General features: G+C 37.5%; 1 protein-coding gene across 1 annotated transcript in view; it reads right to left on the bottom strand.

Annotated features, from left to right (window-relative positions):
* Positions 1–277: 277 nt before the first annotated feature.
* The window catches only part of LOC126475106 (caspase-2), a 70252-nt gene continuing 44550 nt past the window's right edge, over positions 278–25979 (bottom strand). Inside the window, exons 5-9 of the mRNA XM_050102685.1 lie at positions 20764–20937; positions 15882–16114; positions 15572–15702; positions 15369–15478; positions 278–1066 (exon numbers count right to left, since the gene is read on the bottom strand). Coding sequence (XP_049958642.1) covers positions 917–1066; positions 15369–15478; positions 15572–15702; positions 15882–16114; positions 20764–20937 — 798 coding nt within the window. The 3' untranslated portion in view covers positions 278–916. The remainder of the gene's footprint in view (positions 1067–15368; positions 15479–15571; positions 15703–15881; positions 16115–20763; positions 20938–25979) is intronic.

Raw genomic sequence — 25979 nt, forward strand, 5'->3', positions numbered from 1 at the left:
GAAATGTGTTGACAAGACAATGAAATCCGGTTGCATACCTGTGAAGAACATCAAAATTTATTATGCTGGCAAAATCTGCATAATCACAATGACTTCCTTGGTGCTTGAAGCTTCTCTGTTATAAGCGATTCAAATCATGAAAAAAATTGGTCAAACAAAACAAAACTTTTATGACTATGCTCTGATACACTCATTTCAGGAAACACACCTAACTCTGCCTGTAACAATACACCTGTTCCTGCAATGAAGGGAATGGGTGAAAAAAGAGATACTTCCATTACCGTATCACTGAAAATTACTTTTAATATGAATTTAAATAAACAAAGTACATAAAAAATTCTACAAAATGTTCTAATAACACATTCTTGTATTCATTGAAAACAAAATATATGTAATAAATTGCAGAAAAACGTAATATTATTTTGTCACAGTAATGGAAAAAAAATTATATAAGTTAAATAATGGCATGAACACAAGCTAGCACAGCATACATAAAATGTTTTGATGATCAGAACAGGTTTGTTTCCATGTGGCACTCAACACTGCCTGTGTGTTGCGACTGATTGATGTCCTCACACCATTATTCAAATCACTGTCTCTATCACTGGTGAGTGAAACCAGTGGAACGATAATCCATTCTACACTCCCTCCACTTTTCCTCATTCCTGGATGTTACTTTGACATCCAATAAATAAAATAAAATAATACAATGAAATGCATGAATAATGGAATGTGAATTTTTCCTTTGTGCTTAGATATTTGCCTCTGTATTTCATTTTCTTAAGAAAGAACCTCACGTTAATATAAAACCAGTAACCTAGTGCCAATTCCATGTAGCAATTTTGTGTCAGATTTTCTCCTTGCATGGGAAGCACACCAACCCAACACTCAACAACGAACAGCACTGAATCAGAGGTTAATTCTGTAGATCAATTCCACCATGGCTGTTGTCGTCGTCATATAAACCAGGGTTGAAGTAGAGTTTCTTGCAGAACCCTCTGTTCTCGTAGGAAGTTGTTTGTACTGAACTTTGGTCAGACATTAAAGCTGATATTCTCTGATCAACCTGCGGGAAGAGTAAGCATTATAAGATTTTCTAAAACAGCTAAGTAAAATTTCCCTGGTCTAGGTTTAAGAGAGTATATTGAGGGAAAAATCACGATTATTACAGACTTTATAATTGTTATGGACCCAGTCAGAGGTGCCAGAGAAGGCAGTCGTGTGTGAGGTATGGTTCCTTGTGTGAATAAATGTGTGTGCATTCTGTATTCTGAAGGAGGCTTTGGCTAAAAGAGGCGTAACACTCTTTTCATTGTGCTGGTCTGCAACTCAATGTGATATCTTTACAGTGAGTAGCAGTCTATCCTTTTCCTTACATAGTTTATGTAATTTGCTTATCTGTATCATCCTCATCCAGTTTTGAACAACCTTATTTGTGCCCCCCCCCCCCCCCACACACACACATATTCACGTGCCTTTGCCCCTACATAGTGCCAATGCTGCATTTTCTTTCATGAACTAAGCTGTGGTGGAGATCGTGTTGTCTTGTTGGGTGGAATGGGTAGAGGAAGAGGGATGTGGGAGGCATGAGAAAGGTTGGGAGCAGATGGCTAGCAGCTCACTTGGACTTGACAGCCAGTTTGACAGCTAAGAGTATGGGGGGGACGGGGGGTAGCAGATGCATGGTCTAGGCACGTGATGAAGCCATGTCATATACCAATTCTGTTGCAAACACTGCACAGTTTTTTATGTCGAAGTTTCTACAAACTAGTTGTACCCCAGGATGAATGATGACCACTAAACTGTTGCCAAGACTAAAGTTGACCAACTGTGGTGCAACATGCAGCTGAGCATAACTTGCTCAATTTAAATGGCTGGTTTACAACCTGGGCCATCTGGTCGTTCCCTCCACCACTAGCTTCTCTGAACTATGCAGATGGTAGTTATCCCTGCAACACATCTGAAGTATTCCCCATTCAGAATTCAGAATACTCCCACAAGATCACAACTTTGTTTATTTGAACAAGTAAGCTTCAAACACAAACAGTCTGCTGTTTCTGATGCAGTACAACAAAAAAAAAACATTCTACAGAAATTCTTCTGAATAATGGGAAAGAGAAGTTCATTACAAACAATTGTTCTCCAACAAAATTAAAATAGATTCTTGAGAGCATAGATTATATTCTCTTGAGCAATGAAAGTCTTTCTTCAAAACAAAGTACATATTCAAAGTTCTATCTCACGAGCAGCACGACATGTCCACAGTGCAGAACACAAAGGCTTGGAGCACAGGTTGTGGGAGCACTGCCATCCAGCTAATGAAGACGACGTCCAATCTGAAGTGATGCCCAAACAGCTACGGTACATCAGTCTTTGGCTGGTAAAGGCGGTACTGGTTCTAGACGGCTCTGCACGGGCAGAAATTCTCGTGTGGCGGAAGGTTACAATTTGCCTACTGTCTATTGAACTTGTGGCGGGTTGGTTACCGGGAGACCCTCTGGCTGGTTACCAGAAGGCCCTCTGGGGGCTGAGCTACATACTGCAGAAATCAGCCTGAATGCAGGGCTCGGCTATTTCTCTCCCACTCTGCCCACACAACCCCCACCACAACCTAGTACACCTGCAAAAATACACAACTGGAGCTGTTTTTCCAGTTTGTGTGTGTGTGTGTGTGTGTGTGTGTGTGTGTGTGTGTGTGTGTGTGTGTGTGTGTACTCTAGCTTGAGAAAGAATTACTCCAAAAGCTAGCAAGTTTCCTTTCTTTTTGTGTGTGGCTATCAGTGACTGAACACTTCTGCTTTTCAGTGAGTAGTCTCCTTTAATCCAAAGGTACACATTTTAGAAAGACTGCATGAAATTTCTCCTGCTCTATCACAAATATGAATCCTTGTGCATTAACCACTTTGAAAAAAATTACTTCATAAGGAAAACTTCAATGAAAACTGCTATTCAGGTGTCCAAGAAGAAACCCACTTGCTGATTAGTTTTATGGTCTTGCGGAGAAAAGGAGGTCTTTGTATTTCAAGATTCTCTCTAAGGTACTAATTCTAGAACACACCTCAAAATGGCAAACAGGACCAGATTTCTTGTTTGGTTGCATAGATACTAAGAAGAAATATGTGACTATAGGACATTGAGTCTGCAGAATTGTCCCAAGCAAAAGAGAGGACTAATCAAGTTACTGGCAGATTGGGCTTAAAAAGTCTGTGAACCACAGTATTAGGGAACCGGAAAGTAATATCATTTCTGTGCATATCAATGTTTGTTTGTCATTTATCAGTCATCGTGTACTTCAAAGTTGTGCCAAAGACTTTTAAGGTTAGAGAGACTACTTAAATTGTAAATAATTAATTTTTTTTTATTTATGGTGAAATTTCCAGCCAAATACCAGAAGAGGTTTGTATCCGGCATCATATATGTTTTGAGTTTCACAAGGGTAGTAATACAACAGTTGCTACCAAAAACACTTGTGATGTTTATCCAAGTACATTAGAGATTCGTAGATGCCAAAGATGGTTATCTAAGTTCAAATTTGGTGATACGGTCTTTCTGACTCATATCAGTCAGCAAGACCTACAAACTTAGATAGGGACATGTTAAGGGCAAAAACAGAAGTAAATTGGTGTCAGACAATAAAGTAATGTCAAACACTCTTAACCAAGCTTGGCCAACTATCCAAGAACATTTGCAGCAGATTTGTAACAAAGAAGCATTTTTTGATTGCTTGATCACTGGAGGTGACAAATGGGTCATCTATGTTAATTGAAAATGCAAAAGGCAGTGGTGCTCTCTTAATTACTCACCACTAAGTATTGTGCGCTACTTGCAAGTCATCTTGTTGAGCTGTGAGCTTATCTAACCTGCCTTTTACTTTCTGTTGTTCCGAAAGTAGCTGCGAAAATTAATTAGACAATTTGGTGTCTATCTGGTTGTTGAGTTTTGTGTCAATGCATCCGAAATTTTTGTCTATTTGATTATTTATTTAATATTAATTTGGATAAAAATGGATGGTTATTCATTTGTGTGAGCATTGTCCACATGCATTGTGGCAGTAAGCTCACGCTCTCTTGGTATAATTTAGTACCATATTGTTTATTATAGGTGATGTTAAATTTCTGTTGGAGCTTGTAAGACTTCCCGATACAGGATTTAAAGAAAAATCAAGCCCTATAGCCATTTCACTTTACAAATGATTCTGCAAAATTAAGATACCATCTTGTGGCGGGATCACTACATCATCCGTTAACCTGACAGGACATTCCATTACTGGATGTTCTGTCATAGTTTCCTGTGCTGAATTCAGCTCCACATTTAGGTGTGAGATATTGCCCTCTCCCATCACAGGAATTTCTGAGCTCGATTGCACATTTTCATCTACATCAGTGTTCACATCTCTATCAACTTCTGTCATTTATGTTTATGATTCTTATTTTATTAATTGGACAAGGAAATGAAATAAATTCCAGTTAATACATTCATTCACAATTATTATTACTAATCTACTTTTGTTTGGAATTACTAAAAAAGTTCTACCTACCACAATGCTACAAGCAAAGCGTTCTTATCAGCAGTAATAAAGCTGGTATTATCGAACAATCTGCCAATGAATCTCCAGCTACTACTCAAAAACTAATTGCATGCAACAGAAAAATTGATTTTAAAACTGTTGCAATATTACCTGGAAGATAAGTCGTTTGAGTTGACAAAGTGTAGTAATGATTTATATCACACAGCATACCTTTCTCAGCATAATAATTTTCACACTTTTTCTGTTTTTATTTTTCATTATTATTATTATTATTACTTTTTTTTGCTACAGAAGAATGCTGAAGATTAGATGGGTAGATCACATAACTAATGAGGAGGTATTGAATAGAATTGGGGAGAAGAGGAGCTTGTGGCACAACTTGACTAGAAGAAGGAATCAGTTGGTAGGACATGTTCTAAGGGATCACCAATTTAGTTTCGGAGGGCAGCATGGAGGGTAAAATTCGTAGAGGGAGACCAAGAGATGAATACACTAAGCAGACCCAGAAGGATGTAGGCTGCAGTAGGTACTGGGAGATGATGAGGCTTGCACAGGATAGAGTAGCATGGAGAGCTGCATCAAACCAGCCTCAGGACTGAAGACCACAACAACATTTTATGTTTTCAAACTTCTCCTGTTTCTCGTGGTCTTTGTACTGGATTAATTTATGTATTCAACACATGGGAAAGAAAATATTGTATTGCTAAGTCACAATATTTACTGGTAATATTTTCGATTACTATTCTTTAAGTCGGGTAGCTGTCATGGGATAATTTAGAGTTGAAAGTTATTCTTTGATTTATTGATACTTTTTCTGGAAAGAATTGTGTGGACTGTAATTGTTACTGAGTCCACAAATGGTACCACACCACAAAACATGGCTGTGAACATATCTAATATGCATGATGTAATTAGAGAAGGCACACAGAAAATTCTATATTTTTCAATACATACAGTCTGATTCAGCAAACCACCTAATTTTGAGGCTTTGTTTTCTGTAATCCTAGTATTTCATGCACATTCACTATGTTTACTATATGCACAGACTAAGTAGACACTTGGCGTGATGGCTGATGGGAGGGATCGTTAAGGGATTTCCAATTTACAGTCCTCACACCAAGTGTCAACCTAGATTGTTTTTAAATATATTTTAAATATATTTTTCCCACGTGGAATGTTTCCCTCTATTATATAGATTGTATGTAGAATAGATATGTCATATCTTATAAAAGATGAAAACTGCATTTCGGAAACTGTTTTTCGCTGGATGTTTACATGTTAAGGCCTGAAGCTGATTTTCTAGTCCAGTTAAGTATGGAATAGAGAAAACAGCTATTCCAGTTTCTGATTTAGTCAACATAATCACTATTTCTCTTTAATTAAATATTAGAAGTAGACAGCTTCATGCTTGGTCTAATATTTCCACTCCTCCTTCACTGTGCAAGAAATGACTCCATCCATATTAGCAGAAAATTTTAAAAACAGAACATAGCTTGACACGCCAAACATGTTTGAAAAACCGTTGTGCGCTTACGTGGTAAATCGACTGTGGAAGTGGGAAACTTGCAGCTACAACCAGATTTCTGGAAATGAACTTTGAGTGTCAACATAACCAACCAGAAACGGTGCTGGGAAATCAGCTTACGATATTCAGTTTTGCGAGCTCCAGAGGAAGACTTCAAAGTAAGTATATGGTATTGAAGTTAAAAAATGAAGACATCTCTAAAATGTACTCTGAGAAGATTGCTGAGAATCTTGCATTATACACCCCTAGTGTAAGTGATAACCTGGATCAGGAATGGAACGCTTGTAGGGATGCAGTCATTAAAGCAGCAGAAGAAGTGCTAGGGAAAGAAGGAAAACAACCAAGGAATTCCTAGTTTGATGAAGAATGTAAGAGAATAAGTCAGGAGAAAAATCTGGCATACAGGATAATGCTTGAGAAATCATATACTTGTTTAGCGGTAAGAAATTATCAAGATAATAGGAAAGACGAGAAGAAACTGCATTGGAGAAAGAAAAGGGAATGGGAAAGAAAGCAGATTGAAGAACTGGAGACAATTGGAAAAACAAATGATGTTAGAAAATTTTATCAGAAAATTAATAGTGAAAGACCTGTGTAAAAGTAAAAACGGGACATCACTAACCGATGACCAAGAGGTAGTGGAGAGTTGGGTAGAGTATTTCAGTGAACTGTTGGATGCTTCAGAGTCCCCTACTGAAGATATCCCAGTCCCTCCAGAAGATGATGCCATAGTACCTCCCCCTTCCCAAAGAGAAGTGAACAGAGCCATTGCCCGATCGAAGAACAATAAAGCACCAGGGACTGACAATATAACATCTGAGCCATTGAAAGCTGGAGGAGTTGAGCTAAATTGTAGGATCTACAAGATTTTTTGTGTCGTCTGGGAAAAGGAAGCGTTACCAGAAGAATGGAATGTAGGGATAGGGTGTCTGGTGCATAAGAAAGGAGATCTATTTGAATGCAGCAACTACAAAGGCATAACACTTTTAAACATTATATATAAAGAACAATCAAATATCCTGTTTAGTAGACTTTCACCTATAGCAGAAGATATTATTGGAAGTTATCAATGTGGGTTCAGACCAGGAAAGCCAACTGTAAACCAGGTATTTACTCTCCGACAAATAATAGAAAATACCAATGAATTCAATGTTAGTGTGCACCATCATTTCATTGACTTTAAATCTGCATATGACACAATAAACCGGGCCTAACTTTATGAGGCAATGCGGGAATTTCGAGTGCCTGGAAAATTGGTGCATTAAATAGAAGTCACCCTTAAGTATCCCCAGTGTACCATGAGAGTGCAGTCAAGGCTATCACCTCAGTTTCTCACTTGAACTGGACTAAGGCAAAGAGATGGGCTTTCCTGCCTACTTTTCAACCCGGTTATCGAAAAAGTGGTACACGAATCAGGTAGCCAGACAAGAGGAACTATCTACTATAAGTCTGTACAATTGCTGAGATATGCAGATGACTTGGAATTAATGAGCAGAACACTTAAAGAGATCTACAAAGCGCATTTTAGGCTCTAAAACTGAGTGCAGAGAAGATGGACCTGAGAATTAATGAAGGAAAGACAAAGTATATGTGTAATGGCACTAATCAACCCTTGCAGCCCACAATAACCCTTGATGGAATGACATTTGAGTGAGTGGAATGTTTCACCTATCTGGGCTCAAAGATAGAAGCAAATGGCACCACCTTCACTGAAATCATGGCTCGCATAAGTGCTTCTAACCAATGCTACTTTGGAATGTTGCGACATTTTAAATCCAAGCTTATATCAAGAGGGACTTAGTGCTGGCTTTACAAAACACTGATATGCCCATTACTTACTTATGGCTTAGAAACCTGGACAATTATGAAACAGTGTGAAAACAAACTGAGATCACATGAAAGAAGTATATTGAGGAGGATTTTTGGACCTGTATATGAAAATGGGATCTGGAGAAGGTGAAGAAATGACAAACTTTATGACTGCTACAAGGAGGATGATGTGGTAAAGTTCATAAAGCTGTGCAGACTGAGATAGGCTGGACACGTAATGCAACTCGATGAGACAGATCCCGCAAGGAAAGCCTGCTGCAGTGAACCTGGAGGAAGAAGAGCAAGAGGATGTCCTAGGTTGAGATGGAGTGCTGAGGTAAGAGAGGACACTGCCAGTCGGTTGCCATAACTGGAGGTCCACAGCAAAGTCCAGAGAGGAATGACAGAAAATTATTAAGGAGGCCAAGTCCCATCCCGGAATGTAGTGCCAATGGAAGAAGAAGAAGAAGAAGAAGAAGAAGAAGAAGGAGAAGATGTAAACATAGTGATACAGATATCCGTATGACCTCTTGTTGTTTTTCCTTTTCTTTCTCACCACGTGTGAACTCATATCCGAAGTAACAGGTCCAATTATCAAATAAGTAGTCCACAATTCTTCTTGAATCTCAGTACACTATATTTTAAAATAAGGCTTACAACATAAAATCACAACAATAACACTATTATTTCTCCCTCATTAAGCCTAGATAAAAGCAGAGTAATCAAAGATGAGGTGAACTTTTGTCATATTAAAAAAATAAAGGTCTCACATTGAATATATTGCACCAAAGAGTGCCTCTTTTCCATTTTGAAGAGTAAATCATGCATAATCGTATCTGTGAGATCATAAGAAGATAAAAATATTACGACCTGTTTACTATAAAGAATAACGATTAATAAATTTTTTCCACAAGAAAAAGAAATATCTCTGCTTATTAACTACTTCCTTATTACACCACAATGGCTAAGCCAGGTTTACATCCCAAAAAGCCACTTTTATGTATTTGGTGGAGTATTTACAAGGTAATTTAGTTTGAACTTCTGAAATGTGGACAAAATGTGAATGCAGACTTCTACTGTGAACAACTGGATCAGGTAAATTAATTTTAAGTGAAAAGTGCCCAGCAAGTGTCAACACAAAGGGCATTATTCTGCAACACCCTAATGCAAGACCGCACTGTGCAAGATGAACCCTGGAAAAAATTAATGAGTTGGATTGGAGGATATTACCTCACCAAACTTGGGTCTGGCTGTGAGTCATGCTAGGATAGCCTACGGTAAGGTGATCGTTCATGGTAAGTGAGAAATCCAGGTTTGAGTCCCGCCCCAGAACAAATTTTCATTGTCGTCATTCCATTATACAGCTGATGGTTGCTCAATAGTTGTAACGGTGAACAAATTTCATGTATTTCATAAAGGTTGTAGCTGCTGCAGGGTCTGTCCCTTCAGACATATATGTATGTCCAAAGGAACATTGCATCATACTTCTGAACAACACAGGCACTTTATCCACTGAGACAGGGCAAGCGACTTTCAATAAAAATGCCTCCCCTATACAGGAATATACATAATCAGGGTGCTACTTGAATTTGGAAAACACAAATTCCCTGTGAATTCCAGGTGTGAGAAGGGAGATGGTGTCAAGAAGCTCCTGATAAATTAATGGTGAGTGCACCAAGGGGGGAGGGGAGGGGGGGAGGACACAGAGCGGCAGCAGCAGCATACCACAATGATGACGTCTGTTTCTTCTCAGTTGAGCTATATACCACACATTAGCAGTAGTTTAACTGCAGTATTTAAACATCGATAATTTAAAGGGAATAATAGTCATACAATTAACACACTTTGAAGCATTAAGTATTATAAAATTTGGCATTTATAAAACTCAATAAAATTAAGTTTAAAAAATGTTAAAAATGCAGAATTCCCTGAGATTGCCCTGATTTTTGCAGGTAAAATGTAATTCCTGAGAATTCCAGCTTTTGCAGAAGAATCTCCACCCTGATGGTGGATGTACGAGTGCAGGTTGTAGACGTATGGTTGATAACATATGGAAGTTGGGGTCGGGCTTTGAGTCAAGCTAAGTTAGCCTAACGGTACGGCGACTGCTCGTGATAAGTGGGAAATCTGACTTAGAGTCCCGTATGACGAAGCAAGCTGGGATATTTTTACTTCCCCTCTTGTTCTGCCATATGCCTCCTTAAAATTCATTTTTTCATGTTTAACAATTTACCATTAACACACATTAATATAATCTGCATTTTCATAAAAGAGAAAGACTGGCCCTCAGGTTTAAAGAATATAACACCAGATCTAATTCTGTGCTTACTTTTATGTATGTAATTGATTTTATAATTTATTTCAAGTGTTCCTAGTTGGTATCTTTTATTGTAGGGTGAAATCAGTAATTGTTTCGCAACTTACTCTCTATTGTTGACTTATAAACAAATATAAATTCTATAATAATTATGAATGAATGGAAGGCGAACTAGTAGTATTCTTAAAGTATTTATTCGGCTCTATTCATAAACATGTTAGCAAAACCAGGCCTTAATTAATTCCAGAATAATTAACAGTTTTGTCAAAAGTATTGTTTACATAACTATATTTGATAATTTCATCATTTACACAAATAATTCTGCTTAACCCTTGTAGTAGAAGAAACTGTTAAAAAGAACCAGTAAGTTAAGTTTTAATTGTAATTTCTGTAAATTTAACTTCAAACAATTTGTAGTTTAAGTACCTATTATTGTGATGATATATAAGGGTCCGACAGTCAGATCATGGCTGAGTTTCAGACGAGGAACCTATGTTGGTTAGAATGACAACAATGTATCAACTTAACAGTGAAATAAGTGTAACACAACTAGGCCCTGTGTTAAAGCAATGAGAGTGTCTGCTCCAGTCCTACCTGATTATTCCAAAAGAGCTGTGAATTATGTGGTTATGTTTTTACTGCTCATTGATTTTCAACAGGAAACTCTTGTAGCAGTATGTGGATGTTCACCTGCTAACTATTAATGAGGCTTATGGGAAGTTAGAACAGTAGTGCACTGGTCATATGTAATTGTGTATTATTGGGGGGGGGGGGGGGGGGGGTGAAAAGTGAAAGTAAAAGACTGTGAAACGCAACTGTGCATCTGTTAGCTACATCATTTACGGTAGACAGTACTGCATGTCTACCCCCTATTTTTTCAGCCAGTACATCGACACCAAGGACAACAAACGAAGAATAAAAGTAGGTGAGCCGCTACACCCAGTCCAGCATGTCATTCCATTATACAGCTGATGGTTGTCCACATTCAAAACTGTGAACACATTTCACGGCAAAAGGTTGTTCATAATGAGGGTGATTATGTCACTGATTAAAAATAAAAACTTGTTAATAATTTATCTGTTTAAATCCACTGTAAAAAATATTACTTTCCATCCACCTAATATCTGCTAAAGAAACTGCTACTTTAACAAAGAGATAGTGGGTTTCCCATCTGAGCATCTGGTTTTCGAACAGCTACTTCTCTTTTCTACAAAAGCCTTAAATTTTCCTGCAGGTAGTGTCTATTTTTGGCCTAGTGAAATATGCTTCTAAATCCTTACATGTGCCCTCTACCCATTCTTGCTTAGCAATTTTGCGCTTCCTGTCAACATCATTTCTTAGATGTTTGTATTCCCTTTCGCCTGCTCCATTTTTATATTGTATTCCCTTTTGCCTGCTCCATTTTTATATTTTCTCCTTTCATCAGTTAAATTCCGTACCTCCATTGTTATCCCAGGATTTCTAGCAGGCCTTGTCTTTTTACCTATTTGAACCTCTGCTGCCTTCACTATTTCATCTCTTAACACCACCCATTCATCTTCTACTATATTCCTTTCACCTGTTACAGTCAACTGCAGCCTAATGCTCCCTCTGAAACTCTCAACACCTCTAGTTCTTTCAACTTATCCAGGTCCATCTCATTAATTTCCTATCTTTTTGGAATTTCTTCATTTTTAATTTAAACTTCATAACCAATTAATGGTGGTCAGACTTCACATCTGCCTTACAAATGACTTGTAATATAAAATCTGGTTCTGAAATCTGTTTTACCCTTTTCTAATTAGCCTGAAACCTTCTGCTGTCTCCAGGTCTCTTCCACACACAACCTTCTTCCATGATTCGTAAACCAAATGATAGCGATGATTAAATTATGCTCTGTGCAAAATTCTATCAGGTGGCTTCCTATTTCATTCCTTCCCCAGTCTATATTCACCTACTATTTTTCCTGCTCTTCCTTTTCCTACTATTGAGTTCCAGCCCTCCATCACAAATAAATTTATGTCTTCCTTAACTATCTGAATAATTTCTTTTATCTCATCGTATGTTTTTTCAATCTATTCTTCATCTGTGAAGCTAGCTCGCTTATAAATTTGTATTAATACAGTATGTGTGGGCTTCACACCTCTCTTGTCTACAATAATGTATTCACTACGCTGTTCATAGTAGCTTTCCTGTGTTCCTATTTTGTTACCCATTATTGAAGCTACTCCTGCATCTGATTTTGTATTTATAACGCTGAATTTACCTGACCGGAAGTACTATTCCTCCTGCCACTGAACTTCTGTTCCTCCTGCCACTGAACTTCACTAATTCTCAATGTATGTGTCTTCAACCTTTCAATTCCCCTTTTTAAATTTTGTAACATACATGCCCGACTAAACAATCTAACATTCCACACTTGATCCCGTAGAATGCCAGTTTTATTTGACCTGATGACAACATCCTCCTGAGTAGCCCCACCTGAAAATGCGAATGGGGGCATATTTTACCTCTGGAACATTTTACCCAAGAAGATGCCATCATCACTTAACCATACAGTAGAACTGCATACCCTTGGGAAAAATTATGGCTGTACTTTCCCCTTGCTTTCAGCCATTTGTAGTATCAGTGCAGCAAGGCCGTTTTGGTTGATGTTACAAGTCCAGATCAGTCAATCATCCAGACTGTTGCTCCTGCAGCTACTGAAACAGGTGCCAGCACCTCTTCAGGAACCACATGTTTGTTTGGCCTCTCAACATACAACCCTCTGTTGTGGTTCCAGCTATGGTACAGCTATCTGTATTGCTGAGGCATGCAAGCTTCCCCACCAAAAGAGAAGCAGTTGTATAAATGTCTCAAATGCAAAACCAGTACTAAGCAAAGAAGGGCAAGCTGCAAGATGGAAAGAGTCTATAGTGGGTCTAGGGAAGACAGATGAACTTGAAGGCAGTATTATAGAAATGGAGGAGGATGTAGATGAAGATGAGGTGGGAGATATGATACAGCAAGAAGAATTTGACAGAGCACAGTTTCGATTTCAGAGAAATGTATGAACACGCAAGGCAATACTGACACTATGACTTATCTTAGAAGACAGGTTAAGGAAAGGCAAACCTACATTCATAGCATAATCAAACAACAGAAAATCAAGGATGGAATGTAACGTAGACTTAGAGAAAGCTTTTGACATTGTTGACTGCAATACTCTTTGAAACTTAGAAGATAGCAGGAGCAAACTAGAGGGTACAAAAGGCTATTTACAACTTTTATGGAAACTAGACAGCAGTTATAAGAGTTGAGGAAGCAGTGTTTGGGAAGGGAGACAGGGTAAGAGCCTATATTTGATGTTATTCAATTCGTGCATTGAGTAAGCAGTAAGGAAAACCAAAGAAATTTGGAGCGGGAATTAAAGTTTAGGAAGAAGAAATAAAAACTTTGAGGTTTGCTGATGACGTAATTCTGTCAGATACAGCAAAGGACTTGGAAGAGCAGTTGAACAGAATGGACAGTGTCTTGGAAGGAGGATATAAGATGAACATCAATAAAAGCACTGCAAGGATAATGGAATGTAGTCATATTAAATCAGATGATACTGAGTGAATTAGATTAAGAAGTGAGACACTTAAATTAGTAGATAGGTTTTATTTTAGGGGCAGCACAATAGCTGATGATGGCCAAAGTAGAGAGGATATAAAATGTAGATTGGCAAAGGCAATAAAAGTGTTTCTGAAGAAGAGAAATTTGTTAACAACAAATAGAGACTTAAGTCTTTTCTGAAGGCATTTGTCTGGAGTGTGGAAGTGGAACATGGATGATAATTTAGACAAGAAGAGAAAACAAGCATTTGAAATGTGGTGTTACAAATAATGCTGAAGATTAGATGGGTAAATCCTGTAACTAATGAGGAGGTATCGAATAGACTTGGGGAGACAAGAAATTTGTGGAACAACTTCATAAAAGAAGGGATCAGCTGATAGGACACATTCTGAGATATCAAGGGATCACCAGTTTAAAATTGGAGGGAAGCATTGAGGGTAAAAATTGTACAGGGAGACCAGGAGATGGAACAAGTACTAATCTAATCTAATCTACAGTAAGCAGATCCATATAGATGTAGGTCGCAGTAGTTATTGGGACAGAGAGCTGCATCAAACCAGTCTGTGGACCGAAGAGAACAAGAACAACAACAGCAGCAGCAGCAGCAACAACAACAACAAAGAGATAAGCAGATCCCTGAATCCTACATGATTGGGAGCTACTGACAAAAGCAACTGCAGATTTACAATATTTAGGAAAAGACCAACTGCTGCTCACCATAAAGATCACAAAGTTAGTATCAGAGAGGCATGATGAAAAGACTGCTGCTTACAAGATTTTTGCCAAAGCCTTCTTCAGGAAAGAAAAACACGCATGACTGCTATCTTAGCCCATTCCAGTCATAATTCCTGCTGGAGTGGCCGGACATGGCAGTCATGTGTGTGTGGCATTTGCTTGCTTATGATGTGTGTGTGTGTGTGTGTGTGTGTGTGTGTGTGTGTGTGTGTGTGTGTGCGCACATGCACTTGTGTGTGTGGGCTTGTGCATGCACGGTTTGCACACCAACAATAAATTCTTGAGCCTTCGATGGCTGTGACACTATCACCGTCATCAGGAGTTATAACCAATGGTTGTTTAATTGATAAATGTTCACTGATAGCGATGAAACAACAATTGTGATACATGTCACCGACTGGTTATACAACTTTTATATGTGCTATTGATATATCTATATGTCAACCATCTGTATGGTATCAGATGTCTGTTCCATATTTTTTGACATTTTGTCATCATAATCTTGTCATCTGAATCTTGTAATCAAATGGTATCATACTGTTTTTGCTGACTGGAAGATAGTCTTATGGAACAAATTAGTTTAATAATTATTATAATAATATGATGACTAAATCTTTACATGTCAGCACAATGTGTTTGCAAATGACATTCTTTAATGCATGTAGCCACACAAGTGGAATGCTTGAAACGTAATACAGGTAGACAATTCCTTAGGCCGGAAAAAAACTGAATGTGACATTCTTTAAATTTCTGAAAGCTATGAAGCACTGTTTACACAGTTTATGTTTTTCAAGACTTATATCTCTCATCAGATTTAGCACTCTGTACTGAAACACATTTAGGAAATTCAGCAAATTCACTGGTGTTCATGTACTTACAATCTTCAGCATATCTTCGATGTCTGTATTCCAGGCATGTTCCATGAACACCTGACATATCGTCTGTATATACCATGTTCCAAGATACTTATCTCGATGGGATACATAACCTGTAAATTGAATTTCAGAAATTTTGATAATGATCAGCAATCTTTACCACACAGAGTATACACATACAAAAATTTTATGTAATTAGCACACACCAGGGATAGTACAGAAAGCAATGAGCATATCTGAGACTTTCCGTATTGTATTCTGCAATCTTCCATCTGTGTATGTGCGGATTTCCTTAGGTAGAGGTGGAGATGGCACTCCTATATCAGTGCAATTTCCTCTGCCAAAAATAATTTGCACTATAGTCTGACAATTAATGAAGATTAATACATGAAAAATTATATTAAAAAACAATGATGAGATTAAATTAGAGTCACAAAACAAATTATTAACTCTTTTGGGGAAAAAGGCTGAATGTTCTGTCACACAAGGTGTAAAAATATAAGTAACAAAACTTACCGACAGGTCTGGAAAAAGAATATTTTTGGTTTTCCTTGCAAGTTTGGGCAGCCAGCATTGTCAAATTTGCTAATCACCCATTCGACATCCCGCAGGCCCCCATCATAGCAGATGATACTGGTAGAGTTTGCGAGAGGACCTGCACGACCGTGACTCATTACAGCAACGACACAAGAATCCACCGATTTATGGCCTTCCAGCTTCGTAAATTCTTCTATTTTTCTTTCCATTTCCTAAAAATGAAAAGAAGGAATTTTGTGATTTATCAAGAGATGAGGGATTAGTTAACAAGCAAATTATATAGGTTTCAATTAGAACACTATACACTGATGAACTTTGAATTAAATATAGCTTTTCTGTTGGAGAGATGGTGCGCCTGTGGTCCTGGTGAGTATAATGGGTTAAAATGGTACACAGTAGTCATAATAAAAATAATGTAATAATATGTTGAATTACAGACACATATCATTGACATAGATCAGCTGTAGGATTTTGGAACATACACTGTGCTCAAATATTATGGAATACTCGAAGAAAACAATCTGTTGACACAGTCAGCACACATTTAGAAAATATCGTTCTTGTAAAACACAGCTGGCCCTTTATTTACACGAAATAATGAATGCTACCACCAGAGGATTTCAAGTTGATTCTATATTTCTAATTTCCAGAAGGTTTTTGACACTGTACCTCACAAACAGCTTCCAATCAATTTTCTTATCTATGGAGCATCATAACACAGTTCACAGTAACTGGTGAAAGCCATCAAGTGGAAAAGAAGTGATATCAGGCTTTCCCCACAGAAGTTCTGTAGCCCTCTGCTGTTCCTGATCTATACAAATGACTTGGGAGACAATTTGAGTCTGCAGGTGATACCGTCATTTACTGTCTATTAGAAGATCAACACAAACCACAAAGTGACAGTATTATGAAAATGATAGATTGCTATGTATTACATAGGGGAGATGCTGAGTTGCAGACAGGCACAATGGAAAGACAGCTAACCATTTAAGCTTTCAGACAAAATAGTCCTCGTTCGCAAGGAAACACATGCACATGCACACGAACACAAATCATATGCAGAAGAATGGAAAAAAACTTTGCAGAAGCTGACCGCAGGGAAGATTAGTTTGGATTCCAGAAAAATAAACAAACAAGCAAAGCAATTCTGACCTTATGGCATATAAAATAGGTTGAAAATGGTAAAATTACATTTACTAGTGGAAAAATGCTCATGTTGGAACATAAAAAGGTGAATGGTGAATATATTTCTCTTTAACAGAGTGACAGAAGAATGAGGAACCAGCTGCTTCGATGCTCATTCTGCCTTCCTCACCAAAAGTTTTGGCACGCGACCGTATACACACTCTTTTAACACAGAACATTCTGAGTCATTTTATTCAGTACCTTTTTTGTAGTTAGGCCTTCACACTCTGCATCTCCCTCTCACTGCCACTATCTGTATATGTCTCTCTCCCACCGTTTCCTTTTTCTTCCAATGATTTATAGTGCGTCCCACTGCCACTGTCTCTCTATATATAAGTGTTAAAGTTTGCCATCTGGAAGGGTGTGGCCCCCCAAGCCTATTTATCATCTTCACTCATCCGTAATTTTCATTATGACTGTTGCCTCTCTCTTTTGCTCCCACTGCTTCTCTATCCATTTCTCTCTCTCCGTTTCTCCCACTGCCACTGATTGACTGTCAATATCACCTCTCTCTTTAGGTTCCATCACTCACTCACTCACTCACTCTCTCTCTCTCTCTCTCTCTCTCTCTCTCTCTCTCTCTCTCCTACTGGCACCCCCCACCCCCCACCACTGGTCTTTCTCTGCTACAGTCTTCCAGTACAAAAAAAGCATGTATATGTTCGGGATTGAGGTGCCTGGTACTTCACATTTCAGTCAGTGTCCTTTAATCAAGAGGAACATATTTGCCTTTCTTGTGCTCTGACAGGAGCATTTTCCACTGGTTCCCTTCTTTTCCCTGTTATACCAGGGTGTGCTGCTTGTTAAGAAATGAAGTCTATAGGTCAGTAAAGTTTTGAAACTTTATTTACATACTTTGACACATTTATATACTTCAACTCATGTAAAAAACAAATAAGTACACAGAACATAAGGTTAACACAAAATTGTTTGCTTTACATTTATTCTGGATACTTTGCTAATCAATCACAGTTCATCGAAAATGCCCGACTTATGATTTGTACCTTACAAGAGTAAGATGTTACTAGAAATATTTTACTGAATCTCCAGTTTTACATAACTTTCTGCAGTTCTTTAAGTTCTTCTCAGGCATGATAAAACCATTTTTAACCCAATTTTCATCACTGCAGTACCATTTTGGCATATTTACATAAATTTGAGTGCCCATCACGGAGGCAGTATGACAAAGTCTTATTGTTGAAAAAATGCTGACTAAAAATATAGTTTGAAATTAGAATTATATATTAACAACTTCAGCTGCTGACGGGCATTGATATATATCAACGGGGACAGGTGAAAATGTGTGCCCGATCAGGACTCGAACCCGGGATCTCCTCCTAGTCCCGGTTGGGGCACACATTTTCACCTGTCCCCGGTAATATACCGGTATATCAATGCCCATCAGCAGCTGAAGGTATTAATATATAATTCTAATTTCATTCTAGACGGCTACAGGTCACTAATGGTGTCTGTTCTCTCGGGTGTGTCCGAAAGAACAGACACCATATCCATGTAAGTATATAAAAATATAGTTTCGTGGCCCCAGAACACTTTTGATGACCCTAAATGCCTCACCATGTGTTCACTACATCAGTTAAAACTATTTTTACATCGCAGACCAGCTATTATGTGTATAAGTAACTTCTGGATTTCAGTAAAGCATAATGATATTGAAAATTTTTTTGAAGTTCCCAGGAATATCATCTTAAGAACATAAAGCAAAAATTTTGACACACTGACATGTATAGAAGATGTAGAAGTGAGCATTCCCACGACTGGTATTTTTTGTGCCAAAAATCATGGTTTTTTTGGGATTTTCTCATGAACTGTCCATGAACAAATGGTGCTTTTATAAGCTGCCTCAATATGCCAATTCTTTTGACAGGTATACAAATGGTCACTAGGCATAGGGATATTCAAAACACTTGTCCCTTATCTCTGTGAGCAATAAACCCGAGATGTGACTCCCTGAAAAATAGCATTTTCGCACATGAATTTTTGGAACATACTGGTATCACGCACTGTGTGTGGACCAACAGCATCTGTAGACTTGACAATGTTGACTGGAATACACTCTTTGAAATTCTGAAGCAAGCAGGGGTAAAATGCAGGATGCAATAGATTATACACAGCTTGTAAAGAAGTCAGTTATGAGAGCCAAAGGGTATGAAAGGGAAGCAGTAACTGAGAAGCAAGTGAGTCATAGTGTAGCCTCTCCCCAGTGTTATTCAATCTGTACATTGCAGTGTTATTCAATCTGTACATTGAACAAGTAGTAAAGGAAGCCAAAGAGGAATTTGGAGAAGAAACTAAAATTGAGGGAGAACAAATAAAAACTTTTAAGGTTTTCTGATGGCACTGTGTTTCTGTCAGAGGCAGTAAAGTACTTGGAAGAGCAGTTGAACAAAAGTGGGGAATTGAATGGGGAATATAAGATGATCATAAGCAAATTGCACAGGATAGACTAGCGTGCAGAGTTACATCTGATGATGGGTTGAACCTGGAATGTGTCAATAAATCACTTGTGGACAGGAAAGTGAATATAATTGTTGACTTTGCTGGCAGTCTGTTGACATCTTCAGGTGTCGAGTATTCTGGTGGAAATCTGGCAGAATACCTGACACCTTATGTCAAGCAAAGTGAATACATATTTAGCGACATAGTCAGCACTGGATAAAGATTTGAGTTCCATGAAACCAGTCTTAGGACTTAAGACCACAACAGCAACAGCAACAGCAACAGCAACAGCAACAGCGACAGTACAGCAACAGCAGCAGCAGCATGATGACAAATCACATATCATTGTGAGATAGTGCCTGGATGAATAAATCAAATCAGATTAAAGATTGTGTATGAGTTTCAGTTACATTCAGCACATTATTCAAACTGTTCTTTTCTGAGCAGTGAATATTTTTTCAATACTGGCATGTCACTGCAGAATACTATGCCATAGCACATTATTGAATGTAAATAGCACAAGTATGCTAGAAGTATGGTACAAGTAGGTAATGGAAGATGAGAATGACAGAAAATAAGCAGCAGCAGCAGCAACAACAACAACAACAACAACAACATTCTCCTTCTTCTTCTTCTTCTTCTTCTTCTTCTTCTTATTATTATTATTAATCAGGTTACCTTCCACTAGGAACGTGGTGCACTCAATGACTGTGATACAACTTTCAAATTATGGAGCACAGCAATCAGTTGTCCCTTTCTTGCAGGTTTTATTCGGCAAATCTAGATTTTGGCTAATGCCTAGCCATTATCGATGCACCATTTCATAGTATCAATGCATGTTCTAGTGCATCAGTCCCCTGTTGTTTGGGCTTCTGTCAGCTTTTTTAAAAACTCTTGAACGAACTGTGACAGAAGCCCAAACAACAGGGAACTGATGTACTAGAACACGAATTGACACTGATGAAATGGTGCACTGATAATGGCTAGGCACTACCAGAAATCTGGATTTGCCTTATAAAACCTGCAAGAAAAGGATGACTGATTGCTCTGCTGTATCATCTGAAAGATCATTACTATTATTATTATTATTATTATTATTATTTGCAGTAGTAGTAGTAGTAGGAGGAGGAGGAGGAGTAGGAGGAGGAGGAGGAGGAGCTCCAGTAGCAATAATAGTAATACGATGATGTTGACAAAGTCTTTCAACAATAGAACTAACCTTGTAACACAGGTCATTGTAGATTGTTACATCATACCCTAAACCTTCCAGAAGGTCTTTCAAGTTCCTCTCATCAATTTCAGCTCCACGTCTTTCTGGTTCAATATTTTCTAGGAACTGTATATTATTTATAATGAGAGCATAACCCTTCGGACGTGAGAGCATTGTATAAACCTGTAATTAAGAATAATACAACATAAAATTACATGTGAAAAGCAGGCAGATTGAAAACTACAGTAAATACTGTAGTGCATGAATTGTGTAAACAACAAAATAATTAGAGTAAATTATTCAAATTAAAAACAATCTTGGTTGTAACTCAATCTTTTATTAATGACATGTTTCATTTTCATGGGGCATGTTCAGATTATCTTAATACCTTTTTCTTTTAATTTTGCTTTTACAATATTGTAAAAATGATAAAAAGGCTTTGTGCTAGATTGAAGCATGTGTCGAATCAGATGAACTTGCAGACACCCAATTTGATGAGTGCTTCAGTCGAGCACAGAGTCGTTTTATGGTTTTTAAAATGTTTTCAAAGAAACATCATAAGATAATGTGAAGGCAAAACACATCATTAATAAAAGATTAAGTTACAAACAAGACTGTCTTCAAATGTTCTGTATATGGTTGCTGAACTAGACAGCCTGAAAGAAAGGAAGAAATTTTAAAAGTATAGTAGTTCAGCAGACAGAACAGCAAAACTGTAATCATATTTCTACAATACACAATATTTTGGATTGATGGAAGCTCGTTTTCAGGTTTGAGTATTACACAGTTCAATGGAATTCTTTTATCACCAAGTGCCATGTATTCTGTTACATTTTGTTATACAAAAAGTAATGGCACATTGCAAGATGCATTTAAAAAGAAACATTGAATCATGCAAATTTTGTATTCGCATCATCATCATCATCATCATCATCCCTAAACATGTCACAATTAAAAAATACTACTGCAAACCAATCCAGAGGAAGATAAATTTGAGTTCTGGAGAAATGCAGGAACTTGAGAGGCAATGCTGACCTTGACCCTATGACTAATCTTAGAAGACAGAGTGAAGAAAGTCGAATATACATTTATATTATTTGTAGTTTAGAAAAATCTTTCAACATTGTTGACAGGAATACAGTCTTTGGAAGCTAAAGGCTCTCTGCTCCTAGTGCAGAAACAAAACAGAAGTTGTGAGAGTCAAAGGACATGGAATGGAGGCAGTAACAGAGATGGGATGAGCAAGGGCTGTAGCCTATCTGCCATGACATTCAGTCTGTGTAATGAACAAACAATTATGGAAGATAAAGAGAAACCTGAAAAGGAATTATAGTTCAGGAGGGAGAAATTAAAATTTTAAGGTTTGCTGATGACAAGGACTAGGAAGGTCAGTTGAAGAGAATGGTTAGTCTCCTGAAAATACAGAGGTTGTGCAAAAATATGGGAACACAACAAATGCAACACATTACCATGCCTAATATGGTGTAGGAAAACTGTTGGCATTCAAAACAGTTTCCTTTCACCTGACAAGTAGAGGTCCCCTCATTTAGATCGAGTTTCTGAAACCATCGATATGGTGATGTAAGTTATAATCCCAGTTATCACACCTTGCAACCATTCATCCTGGTAAGCCCTTGTTTGTGAGTAATGGAAAAAAATAGAATATTATGTGACACTCAATAACTTTAAAAGAAAAGAATTTTGTACCCTGGCTGCATGGTGTAATGGGTAGGGTACGGTGTTCATGAGCTGAAGTTGTGAATTCAAATCTTGTCAGGGGGTTTAAATTTTTTAATTTTTAATTTTTTATCAAAATGACTTTGAACACTATTTTTATTTAATGAACTGGTTTAAATGTAATTTTTGATGTCTATTTCTTTGTCACACAATTTTAATCATCATTTGAAGTTTTTCATTTGTACTTTCTTTTATATCATTCTTTTTCCACTTGGAATGCTCGTGAATCTGAATTTATTCATATTTGTCTATTATAATATTAAAATACCTGAAAATGTTAATCTGCCAGTTAAAAAACAAAAGAGGAAATTATCTATTTATAATGACTGTGCAATGGCATAAAAAATGTATTTTCGTTGGGAGATGTGCAATTTTTTCGATGGTAATTGTTGTATGAACGTTTAAAATGTAGCCTAAATTCCTGCTGCACTGTGGGCAAATGAACACAGATGAAGATTTGAACGAAATAAGGGATTATAAGTAAAACAAAATTCAAGCAAAATGAAGAACAGAAATAATTAATGCAATAACATGGATGAAAAATAAGGCGATAAAACAAAACAACTTGAATCGAAATTAATATGTAAAATTAATTAAAATCAAATGAACAAAGATTTCTACCAGAAAAATAATGATAAGAAGAAAAAAAAGAGAGCAAATAAAGAAGTTGATATGGAGATTAAAATGGTGTGGCAAAGGAATAGAAATAAAAAATTACATTTAAACCAATTACTTGAATAAAAATAATGATCAAAGTAATTTCAATAAAAACTGAAAAATAAAAGAAATTTAAAGTACCTGACGAGATTCAATCCCATGACCTTCTGCACATGAAAGCCTCATCCTATCGATTACACCACACTACACCACACAAACAGTCAATGCGACACAACTTTTTCAATGCTACCAAGCATCACGCAAAATTCCTTTTTTTTTTATTTTTTTTCCAATAACTCGCAAAGGGGGGCCCACCAGAGTAAATGGTTAAAAGATGTTATAGCTGGGATCTTGACCTACATTGCTGTATAGATGGTCTCAAAAAGTTGATCCCATCACTGGGACCCCCTCCTTATGAGGCGCTATTTCATATGTTATGTGATGTTGGTACACTCATGGATAAATTTCCAGTCACCATTAATAATTCTGATCTCATATATATATGAGATTAACAATGTAGGAAAAGACAGTTACTATCTGCCATAAAGAAGACACATCAAGTTGCATGCAGACACAATTAAAAGACAATCACATATAGCTTTTGGCCACAGCCTTTGTCAGTAGAATGCACTCTCACTCTCTCTCTCTCTCTCTCTCTCTCTCTCTCTCTCTCTCTCTCACACACACACACACACACACACACACACACACACACACACACACACACAAATGTAACATCCTCAATATCATTACAATGGTAGATTCTAATTTTGATAAGCTATCAATTACCTCTAAGTGTTCTCTGTGAGATGCAATTATATGTTGTTTGAATTTGGTATTCACTGTTTATATTTCAGAAATAGGAGCTCAATTTTAATATGCTGGCTATCTATTCTAGTAGTTAGTTCATCCACCTGGGTTTTTATAATAATGTTAGTAGTGTCTAACCAAGCACTTGGCTCCTTTTCGAAATCTGCATTTGCTTTCTTTATATCAGTACTCAATTGTGCATTAAACGTTTTAAATCACTCTGGTACATTCGACTCCATATCTCTCGTAACCGTTGTCATACAATAACAGCAAAATACGTTCATAATTAAACCTGATCTATTACTTTAACAGCGTTGAACACAGCGCTGTACAACACATACAAACTTCAGTTATCAAATCGTTCGCAGTTTACACCACACTAGTACAATCAATGACAACGACATTTCAATGGTGACTGAATACAGTTTGTCAGGCTGAGATACCACTGGAAAGCTGTAGGACTGATGCTGTTTGGCTGGAAGCTGGGGTACAGCTGAAGCCAATACTGTCAGTTGACAAGCTGCAGATGTAATCTGCAACAATTGCTGTTAAGTCACCATTGGACTCAGTCCACAACTAAATTCCCCTGGTGTCGCAGACAAAAATCTTCTGACTCATGGACTACCACAATTCTGTCATAATTGTAACTGAAGGATTTCAATAACTGCTCACTGACTACTCTAATCATCTCAAAATTCTGATGTGGTAGTGATATCAATTGCTTTTGCACTTCATCATAATTTTAGATGTTGACATTTGTCGATAAAGCAGAAATGCTATGGTTCTGCACTCAGTCTAACAGGACATGATACACTCATGGATAAATTTCCAGTTTCTGGTAATTAATAATTCTGACCTTATTTGTTTGAACTGGAAAATCAGAATAACTGTGCATGTCGTCATGAATGTAATCTTCGCCACATCCTCCTGCAACTTCTTCTGAGCTGAAAGTTGAAAAGGATTCTTATAAATCTCAACTTTCCAATAAATGACGTAGAGGCCTTCTTCATTAATATGAATATACTGACCTATTTGACACAATAGTTGAACTCCTCATACAATACTTTATGACAACAGAGCTGTATCATTACATGTGCTAAACAAAATTTTGGCCAGTAGTAATTGAGATTCATTCTCTCTCGAATGACATCTAACGAACGACATCGAAGACCCTCCATATGTTGATGACATCATTGTGATTGTCACTGATGTCTTTCTTCTGTGGGGCATGCTGTACCTCTGACACAGGAGTCGACAACATGGAATAAACTGTCCAAACTGCAGGTACCTCAAAGTGAAGTAACATTTCTATCACCCACTTAGCTTGCAGATGGGCTGTGTCCATTTAACTGCAGATTACAAGCTCAGGGGAAAAAAATCCACACAGCATTCTGTACTAACTTGTTACTTAAATATAACTTTTGTGGTGACAATCATCATTCATGAGCTTGATAAATGGTGTACAACTCAACACTTCACTTCACCAAAGTGGTATGTTACACTACACATATCAGACTGGATAAATACAGGTCCTGTATGGTTTCCGCAAGAATCTTATACCACTCTTCCAGCAAAATAATGGCAAATTCAGATAATGATGATTGAGGTGGATAGCTATCTCACACACTTCTCTCAATAGTAGATCACAAAGGCTCAACAATATTGAGATCTGATGACAGCGGTGGTCAGGAAGACGCAACAATTTATCCTCTTGCTCACAAAACCGGTACTGGATGATGCGAGCTGTGTGAACATTACCCTGTTGTCTTGGAACACAGCATCATCACTGGGGACAAACACTGTACCATGGGATGAACCTCATCAACAACAATAGTAATGTAATTCTTGGCAGTAATGTGACACTGCAGAGTAACCAAGCATGCCCATGGAGCACCACAATACGGCTGCTCAAATCATCAATAAACCTTCACCAGTTTAGCCTTCGGACATAAACTTGGCCAGAAATTGGAAACAGTGTGAAACAAGACCAGTCCAAGCAAATGACATTCTTCCACAGCTCC

This window comes from Schistocerca serialis, chromosome 4 (genome assembly GCF_023864345.2).
Source record: "Schistocerca serialis cubense isolate TAMUIC-IGC-003099 chromosome 4, iqSchSeri2.2, whole genome shotgun sequence".
Lineage (NCBI taxonomy): Eukaryota > Metazoa > Arthropoda > Insecta > Orthoptera > Acrididae > Schistocerca > Schistocerca serialis.